Raw genomic sequence first — 10,003 nt, forward strand, 5'->3', positions numbered from 1 at the left:
CTGGTGCCTGGTATTACTTCCTGGCTGATACAGTCATCCTATTCCAACACAGCGCCCGATTGAAAGGCGGAGAGGACCTCTCGTTGCCTGGGGAAGAGGTGGTGAGGGAGGAGCAGAGGAAGAACACATCTGGCCAGTGTCTCGGAACATCTGGGGGCCCTCTGGGCCAGCACGCAGCCCTGGGCTACAGCCAGAACGAGATGGCTTCCACCTGCACCAACCCTGTTATCCTGTCAATGATCTGCCCGCCCGTGGATCAGAGCGGCCAGGAATCCGACTGGTCCACGGAGCTAGAGGAAGAGGAGGAAGAGGAGGAGGGCGAAGGGTCTCTGGAGTGGCTCGGGGAGAACGAGGGGGCTTTGCTCAGTGACTGGTCCACCGATTGGGAAGACTCGGACGGCGATGATGATGAGGAGATCAGCTGTGAAGCTGATGATCTCTGGGAGTCTTTCTTCGTCTCTGACGACCCTTACAATCCCCTGAATTTCTCGGCCCGCGCCGGGCCCCCACCCCAGAGGACACCGAACATGGCAGACACCGAGACCCCAGCCAAGGGGGAGAAAATCCCCTCTGTGGAGGGCGAGACCACAGCCCGAGAGAAGACCGAGAGAAACACGCTGTGCCACTCACTTTCTTCAAGCAGCGATTCCAATAAGGAGACAGACTTTTCCGCTGGCCCCAACAGAATTCCGGGGTCGGGATTGGGATCCGTGTTGAGATCGAGCCATGAGGGGCTTTGGGAGGAAGGTCTAGAAGAGAAGGAAGGAAGCGACTGGGATTTTCCTTCGGGACGGTTGGAAGAAGACTGTCCTGCGGAGATCCGAGAAGCTTTTGCGGCCACAGAGCAACAGGACAGCGACGGGAAGAAGCCAAAATCCATCAAAAAGGTACATTTCCATCATCTCTGTGTGCAATTAATTGGCCGCTGCGTTTCACCCACAAAATACACAGTCAATCCACTCGACAGTATGTTCCGTGACGGGAGGAAATTATTATAAAATAATACCAACAAAGAATGAAACTGCCAGTTTTTCCCCGTGAAACAAAGACTCGTGACCAGAAATATTTGCCCCGAGTGAGAGGACTGAGGGAAACTTGGGGTGAGGAGGAAATCTTTTGTAATAACCAGAATTTTTTTATGGCATATGTAATATTTATAATTAAGGGAATGACTTTGCAATAAACTTTTGTCCCAAATGTGGGTGGTGGAACAGCTCGTCACCAGGGAACTGGTCTGATGCAAGTGTGACGTAATGCAGGAATTATTGCAGACAGATGACTCAGGCCCGGGTTGGAATCGTTGACTCATTACAGCTGACTCCAGACATCTCAAAGCGCTTCAAAGAATTTACCGCAAGTTGCACCCTGTATTTTGGGGGAAAAAAAACGTGCGACTAATTGCGTGGATTGAGCGGCCAAATTATTATTTATTTATGGTTGGGAAGAAAAAGCCCTGCATCGCCCTTCGCTTACAGTATACATCCTGTGGAGTGTTTCGAGGTGTTTCGCTGACGTGATACGGTGCGATATCAGATGCGAGGATTATTATTAATACGATAGTAAATCCCGTGAAGCGCTTTGAGACGTCTCGACGGGGGGGAAAGACTTGGAACACAAGGAATATTTGCGATGAACGAAAGTGACTGATCCCTCTCCCCCCCCCTCTCTCTCTCTCTCTCTCTTCCTCTTTTCCCAGGTCCGTTTTTCTCCAAATGTCGAACTCCATCGGATGATCACCTGGTCCTTCGCCTATCGGGCCGCCCGCAAAGGTCCCTGGGAGGAGTGTGGCCGAGACCGGTGCAGATTTCAGCGGCGGATCGCGGAGACAGAGACCATCATCGGACGGTGCTTCGAGCAGAAGCACAGAGACGCTGTGTGGGCAGAGCTTTATGCGGAATAAATGATTCAAAAAAAAAAAAACCCCCAAAAAAACGCACTCGAAAAAAACAAACCGCCAACTGGAAAATGTCTTGTTTCTTAGATTTAACCGGGTTTGGGGTTTGGGGTTTGGGGTTTGGGTTCGGGGGAAGGATGGAGTGGTTTCGGAGAGACAGTGGAATTTAGATCATTTTATTGAGGGAGAGAGGGGGTCAGTTCGGGTTCTGACCCAAGTTTGAAACCCATTGCGGAGTCTCCAAATCAGACTGAGAGTTCCAGCTTCATACACGTGTGGAATTATCTCTCTCTCTCTCTGGGACGGAAGTGAATGGGTTTTTTTTCCCCCATCTCTCGTCATTCAGTGATCAACACTGACACGTTGCAGATAATTGAGGAAAGCACGAGAGTGTTCCAAGCAGCTGACAGCCCAAGCCAGCAATTGGGAGGTAGATTTTCTTTTGGATTGGATTGGGGGGTGGGGGGGTGTGTGTGGGGGGTGGGGGAGAATCGAGTGAGTTTAACTCTTACAGCAGCTGAAAATAATTTCTTGGTAGGAGCCAGAATTATCCCTTTCACTCCAGTGACATTGGGAAGGAAACATCAATATCGCTTCATGTATTTACATGTGAAGCGCTTTGAGACGTCTCAATTATGTGATGAGGCGCTATATCAAATGGAAAGATTATTATTTATTAATTAGATAATTTATTTATAGTTGGGGGGCAGTGTATTAGGAGCAAGAAAGGAATTGTTAAATGTTGTGTCTTCCACACTTTTATCAACTTTTTTTTATCAAATGGATTATTATTATTATCATTATGTTGTTATATGGAAAGTGTCTGCGCCTCAGTGCATCTCTTATTCCCACTTCCCAAACATTCCCAAATTGTTCCCTTCATCCAAGACCAAGAACGTCCTGGGGTGAGGGAGAAAGAGACGACCGATTGCTCCCAAGTCCCGACAAACATCCCGAGTCGATCCCGAGTTGGGATAAAGATTCCCACCGAAAAGTGGCTAAATTTCTCACCCGCCTCCACCTTGAACCGTCCTCGCTGGTCGGCCTGTTACGTCGAGTCTTTAAAAACTTGCCTCTTCCGATCGAAGGGAACGCAGCACAGCACAAAATTCCGATTGTCGGGAGGGCCCTTCCCTTCGGGAGGATGTTCCACGGCGCTGGGAAAGGAGGAGGGAGAAGAGACCAAGTGACTTCGGTGCAGAAATAACCAGGGCAGACGAGACGGGAGCAATCGGCCCGCTTCGGCGCTGCGATGTGCTGTGATTGCAGTAAGTCCTTCAGCTGGGGCGTTGGTGTGAAGTGACTGGGCTATCGCTTGGCCAAGGGGCTCTGGCAATGAGCAGTAAATTCCCCCCCAACCCCTTACTTAACCCATCGCTGTGAAGCACTGAGACGTCAGACTACCTAAAGGACACTGTAAAAATTGCAAGTCAAACACTGGAGGAACACCAGGTAAAAGTTCTTATGTATTGGGAGATGTGAACCGACATGTTTATATATTTGATAAGTTATTTGTGTATTTTTTTTATTTAAAATGACTTGAGACCTCAGCTCCTCTGTATACAGTGTCTCCTCGTCATCACCTGGACGATAAATAAAAGAGATTTCCAGTTACATTTGTTTTTTGACTCTTCGCTTTCCTCCTGGGATCCCCTCGTGATTTTGAAGACCTCCATCGGGTCTCCTCCTTCTCTGCTCCAGTCGCGAAGCGCTTCGAGGGATACACAGTCAAGCGCAGTGACTGTGTGCCTTGGAGGCGAACTCGGCAGCTGATTGAACGCAGCCCCATCCTCGCAAACTGCCGTGAAGTGAGTGAAGGGCGCTGTGTGACTGCAAACGTCGTCGTTGAGTGCGTCGCCCCGACCAGAGCAGAGCTCCCAGTGCAGTGACTTGACTCCTAGTCTATAGCTGGTCGCTCCTGATCCAATTCACACCTCGCCCACCCACACCCCCACCACCACCACCACCACCACCACCACCGTCGGTCACTCGAATGAGGGAGTGTTGGTGGAGAGCCCGAGGGGGTTAGAGTGTTTTGCTGGAGTGAGGAGAGCAACTCAGACAAGGGTTGACTACGCGTGAGTGTTGTAATTATGTCTGTATGTTGTGAGTGTGGGGGGGGAGAGCGAGTGTGGGGGATAAGGAAGGAGAGGAGTTCCTTTACCTAACGGCTGTGGTTGTGTGTCCAGCAGCACGCCAAAGGCACAGGAGGAGGAGATGAGGACTCCCAAGGCAGCCTGTCCCGTTCTGAATGGCTCAATGGACAAGACGTCTGCGACGACAGAAAACAAGTGAGTGGAGTGCGGAGGAGGGGGCGGTATTACTGTCCTTCCGTCCGTCCCGGGCCCTACCACCCCCCCCCACTCCCCCACCACCGGGAATGAGTTCCTGACCCTTCACAGTCGAGCTAAAGTGCACGGTATATTTTTCTCACACACACACACGGGTGTTAAGGGAATTAAGAGAGAAACTGTTCCCGGGCAGTCAGGGCGAAAAGTTACGCAAGTTTCCTTACTCCACACACGTGCGCCTCGGTTTCCCGGCGGTAGGTAGGAACCCGGTTGTTAGTCGATTGGTGGATCGCTTTTCCGAGGGTAACAATCCCTTCTGAAATAAAATGTCCAAAAAAAAAAAAATTTGTTCACTCGACGCTGTGCGCATTTGGCTGCTGTGTTTGGCCCACAAATCACACAGTCACTGCACTTTACAGTGCATCCTGTCAGGCGCTTTGAGACGTGATAAGGCGCTGTGTCAAGTGCAAGGATTGTTGTTGTTGTTGTTGTTGTTGTCACTGCACTGTGTGCTGTGACTGTGTTACGGTGACGGGTGCTGTTTCCGTTCCTAGGTAACGCTGTGGACGGAGTGTGCGAGGAAGGCGCTTGTCGGTCCAGCCCTGAACGGAAGCCCCACCCCTGGGGTTCGTGCCCCGCTCTGATTTTGGGAGCTGGTCTCTTCACCCCCCCCCCCCTCTCCTCCGCCCCCCACCCCGCCCCTGCCCCGTCCCTCTTCCCTCCCTCTCTCTCCGCTGCTTGGCAGGAGTGACCGTGAAAAGCCAGCCATCACCTTCCCAGAGCAACCTCTCAGCTGCACTGATTCACAAACGAAGGCGGGGAGGGGGAGTGGGGTGGGGGAGTAATGGGGCGGGAGGGGAGGGGAGGGGGCTATAATAAACCAGCAATACAATCTTATCATCAGCTCATGGGCTCAGAGAATGTGGCAGGCGTCTGAAATTAACGGTGTGTGCGGCACGGAGTGGGAACAGAGGGCTGAGTACGTTTCCTCTCTAATTCGGGTGGGTGGGGTGGGGGTGGGTAGGATCGGGAAGGTGGGTGGGGGGGGAGTTTAAATATTTTTTTTCTTAATTTATCTCGCGAAGTACAGAGGTGTTTTCTCCCATTCCCCTCCCCCTTCTCACCGTAAGCGCCGTTCGGTGGTGGGGGGGGGGAACTGGGGTCCGTGAGTTGATGGTTGGACGGGTGGGAGAGGGGTACCTGGGTCAAGATCTCTCTCGGGGGGGGGGGGGTGGGGGCAGTGTCAGGGTCTCTCGGATATATTAAGGCTTCGAAACAACGTGCGTTTTGGTCGGGCGTTTTCAGTCCAGAGTGAGAATCGATTTCCTTTTAGGTTTTTTTTTTAAAAAAAAAGAAAAAGAAACTTTTTTTTTTTTCGCTTCCGTATCGTCAGAAGTCCAGTCCGGGCGGAAAAAGTGGTTTATAGCTGGAAAAAAAAAACCAGCGGGGATGTCGGTGGGGGGGAGAGAGAGAGAGAGAGAGGGGGGGGAGGGAGGGAGGGAGGGAGGAGGGGAGCGTTGCAGTGTCGGTATTAAACAGGAGGGATGTTCTGGGTTGACTTTGCGGGGAATCGGTGAAAGCGTTGACGTAAAACCGTCGGCCATTCCGGCCGCCGGCATTTCTTTCCTCTCGGGCGGCGAGCGATTTTTGGAGTGCCTGGAACGGCCTCTTTTAAGTTGACCTCCCGATCCCGCTCCCACCCCCCCACCCCCACCGCTCCCACCCCCTCCCCTCCCGCCCGCGCGGTAAGATTGACCCGGGACTTAACCCCTTAAATCGAAAACCTCGAGTCGGGGGGTTTTGAATTCGGAAGATGCTAATTTTGGAATAGAAACACGATGACGGCCGCCGGACCGATAAAGACGGTGCTGCTCAACCGGGGGGGGGGTGAGGGGAGGGGAGGGGTGCGTTGAGTGCTGCCACCTAGAGGTCGATAGTTGAATTGGTGGTCGTTACAGGACATTGCAAACCTAACCCCCCCCCCCACACTGTTCCAAAAGCGAGTGTTTGCTTATAGATTAATCTGTCGTTAGGTTTCTGTCTAAAGTCATTGACCTTCTCTCTCTTTACACCCTCTCTCTCTCTCTGTCCTCTGTCCTCCCCCCCCTCCCCCCCCGGCGTTATCCATGTCAAAGAGCGATCTTTCAATTTTTCTTTAATAATGTCGAGATGAGAAGAGGGTAATGTGGGTGGGGGGTGGGGGGGGGGGTTCCCGTGTGATTGCGAACGTCAAATAAATCGCTCTGGAAAAGAGGTGGGAGGTGTGTGGCTGAAGGTGCAATGGTGTCAGTTTACCCTCTCGGCTTCTTTCCCATCCTTTCCTCTTCCCAACCCAACTCCCCCCCCCCCCCCCCCCCACCACCCCATATCCCACCAAACTCTGCCACACCCCCTGGTCTTTATAGCGTATGAGAGGACCGAGCGAGACAGACTTTTACGGATGGATGGGGGGGGTGTTTTGTGTGGTGGGAGGGGTGGCGGGTGGTGGTGGAGATGGTTTTGAACCGATTGTCTCACCAGCTACCCCCCCCCCCCCCAGGAAGACCCCCCCCTCGAGCGAGTCTCTGCCATCCTCTCCTGCTCTTAACCCACTTCCTGCAAGAAAGAGCCAAATGCATTCAGTCGCTATTCCTTCCGAAACCGTTATGGGATTTATTTCCATTTTTCCTGGGGGTGGAGGAACAGAGAGGGGGTGGGGGTGGGGTGGGGTGGGGGGGTTGCTGGTGTTATCTTAAAATGCCTCCCGATCGTCCCAGACCCCCAACATGATTGTGGTCAGTGACTGATTATGAGCGAAGGCACTTATAACGTGTTTCTCCCTCTCTATCTCTTCCAACCCAGAACTTTTCTTTGGGGGGTGATGGGGGGGGGGGGGTAGAGAGAGAGAGAGACTACTTAGATGCTACGTAGTTCTAAGTACACTCAGGTGAGCTTGTTCCCCTTTGACTTGCAGACTGCCGGAAGCCACTTACCTTTGATACCATGAGCTGATGATCAGTGTTAAATATTAAATGGCGAGTTATCTATTTTCATATTGGAGAAGAAGAAAAAAAAAATCTTTTTTTGTGCATAATGAAGTTGTTTTAGAATATTGCAAAAAAAAAAGATTCGGACCTTAGCGTGTGTGTGCGTGTGTGTGTATGCGCAGGGGGTGGTGGTGGTGGGGGGGGGGGGAGAGAGAGAGATGCTGAGGGTGGGGGGGAAGGCGAGTGGGGGGTTGAAATTGACTGGATTTCAAAGGATCTCAACCCTCGTGTGTTTAAACCGAATGAACATCTTGACCCAAGTCTGAGGTGCCGGTAGTTTGCGACTGCGGATGGTGTGGAGAGCGGAGTATGGCCAGGAGTTCCTGGGGGTGGGGGCGGTGGGTGGTTGGGTTTGTGGGAGGGGTGTGGGTGGGGGGGGGGGAAGAGGCGGCGCGTGTTGGTGTACAACATGGCCTTGTGTGAATTGCATTCGCTGCCTTTGTTGTTCAGGGTTAAGTTTACATCTCCCGCGCTCCCTCCCTCTAACGTGGTCCATTCGCTTTCTCCTCACCCCCTCACCGCCGTCCCGTCCCCCCCCCAGTGAAAACGATGCATGGTGGACTTGAACACCTGCAAAGCAAATTAGGGGGAGCAGGTGGGAAGAGGGTGGACCTCAATACATCTTTGAAACTGGTTATCGTTTGGCAGATGCACTCGGCTCCCGTGTGTGTGTGTGTGTGTGTGTTTGTGGGGGGGGGGGGGGGTTAATAACTGCTGCATAAACCGTCCTGTGCTAAAAGTGTGGGCAATGGGAGGCGGACCGTCAAGTCCACCTCTGGCCTCCCAGACAAGACGTGGGTTGTGGGTGGAGAGGAAGTAGGGCAATGTGTGTGGGGGGGGGGTGGGGGGGTCCTTTGTGGGGACATTTGAGGGGTTGGCGCCGAACTTGAAATGGAAACCGTTGGGTATTGTCTTGGAAGTGCCACGTTCCCTCTCTCGTCTCTGTCGTTCTGCTTCGGTCGGTCCCCTTTCTCTTCTGTGCATCTCTCTCTCTCTGTCTGTCTGTGTGTGTGTGTCTGTCTCTGTCTGTCTGTCTGTGTGCCACTGTCTCTCGCTCTCTCTCTCTCTGATTCTCTTTCCCTTTATGACTGCCTCTGTCTCTCTCTCTCTCTCTCTCTCTCTCCCCCTCTTTGCCCGTAGCAATTATACGGCGAATGTCGGTTGGAAACAATGGAAGGAATGGGCATTGGGTTCAGAGCTTTTGCGCTCGTGCTCTCAATAAGCAAAGCCAACTCATCCCGTACCTGGAGGGAGGGGGGAGCAAAGAAAGAATTAATGGCGTCCCATTTGAAATCCAACCCATCTCTCTCTCTCTCTCTCTCCCCGACTCCCACCCCTCTCCCCCCCCCCATATTTGCTGAAATTAAGGATGGATGGATGGATGATCTCTCAGTGTTTCCCTTCAGCCCCCACACCACCCCCCCACCACCCACCACCCACAAAAGTAACTGCCTGTCCACAGTCAGAGAGCGGCACAATACATACGTTGTGTGTCAGTCTTTGAAATCCACCCCCAAAAAAAACTTAATATAAGTTTGGCGTTGAGGTAAGATCGTGCGTTCACTATCTCTCTCTCTCTCTCTCAGTCTCTCTCACTCACTCACTCTCTCTCTCTCTCTCTCAGATTATTGACGTTTGAAGTGTGCTGTGTAATCTTAATTAAAATTTAAATTTCAGCAGGTGTCTGGTTGACGAGTACTGTTTCCTTTGGTAACAAACACTGAAATTAAAGGAGTTTTGAGAGGAGGAGGAGGAGGAGGAGAGGGGAGGGAAAGGAAAAAAAAAACCCTTATTAAACCATCTTTTTGTTGTAAGAGTAACCGTATATTCTAGGAACAATGTTATTGCTTATATACAGAGTTGTACAGACGGAACGCGGTTAGTAGTGCTGTACAAACCTGATTGTTGTAATAAAATATTCTACCAATTTCAAAGGTTTTTTTTGTACTGGAACAGATTCCACTTATTGTGCTAAATTGTCGGGGGGGGGAGTGGGGGTGGGGGGGAGAAGGGTATCTCCCTCGGTGTCCCGCTGCCTCGTTTCTCCCGCAACATACGCACAGTCGCTGCACTTCACAGGACGTTAGAATCTTCGAACATTTCAGCGCAGAGAGAGGCCATTCGGCCCATCGGGTCTGTGTCAGCGCTTTATAATAATAATAATAATAATAACAACAACAATCCGCGCATTGGATACAGAGCTTTTCACGTCTTCTCGACGTCCCAAAGCGCTTCACAGAATTTACTGGAAAGTGAATTGACTGTACATTTGTGGGCGAAGGCGGCGGCCGATTGCGCACAGTGGCGTCTCTCTCTCTCTCTCTCTCTGGGAGTGTGTGGTCCTGTGCGGTGGTGTTGATGGGCCGGAGAGGGATCGCCTCCTTCGACAGAGCGATCAGCCCAACCCCCCCCCCCACACCAGCCATCTGAGACCACCCCCCACCCCTCCCTCCCCCCCACCCCACACCAGCCATCTGAGACCACCCCCCACCCCTCCCTCCCCCCCCCCAACACCAGCCATCTGAGACCCACCCCCACCCCTCCCTCCCCCCCCCCCACCAGCCATCTTGAGACCCACCCCCACCCCCCCTCCTCCCCCACCCCCTCCCCCCCACCACCACCGCCCGTTGGTTAGTGAGGGCCTTGGTTGCAGAGGAGCTGAGTGGGAGGATTCCCGACCACCGGGACATCCCGGAGGGGGTGGGGGGTAGGGAGGGGGGGGGTGGGGTATAGGGGAGGGGGTGGGGGGGTATAGGGAGGGGGTGGGGGGTAGGAGGGGGTGGGAGGGTATA

At 52.6% G+C, this 10,003-nt stretch overlaps 1 protein-coding gene across 1 annotated transcript in view; it reads left to right on the forward strand.

Moving 5' to 3' along the window:
• The window catches only part of LOC103173137 (protein phosphatase 1 regulatory subunit 15B-like), a 6,446-nt gene extending 4,526 nt beyond the window's left edge, over positions 1-1,920 (forward strand). Inside the window, exons 2-3 of the mRNA XM_007885803.2 lie at positions 1-887; positions 1,697-1,920. Coding sequence (XP_007883994.2) covers positions 201-887; positions 1,697-1,900 — 891 coding nt within the window. The 5' untranslated portion in view covers positions 1-200 and the 3' untranslated portion in view covers positions 1,901-1,920. The remainder of the gene's footprint in view (positions 888-1,696) is intronic.
• Positions 1,921-10,003: the final 8,083 nt, after the last annotated feature.

Source organism: Callorhinchus milii, unplaced genomic scaffold (genome assembly GCF_018977255.1).
Source record: "Callorhinchus milii isolate IMCB2004 unplaced genomic scaffold, IMCB_Cmil_1.0 Scaffold31, whole genome shotgun sequence".
Classification (NCBI taxonomy): domain Eukaryota; kingdom Metazoa; phylum Chordata; class Chondrichthyes; order Chimaeriformes; family Callorhinchidae; genus Callorhinchus; species Callorhinchus milii.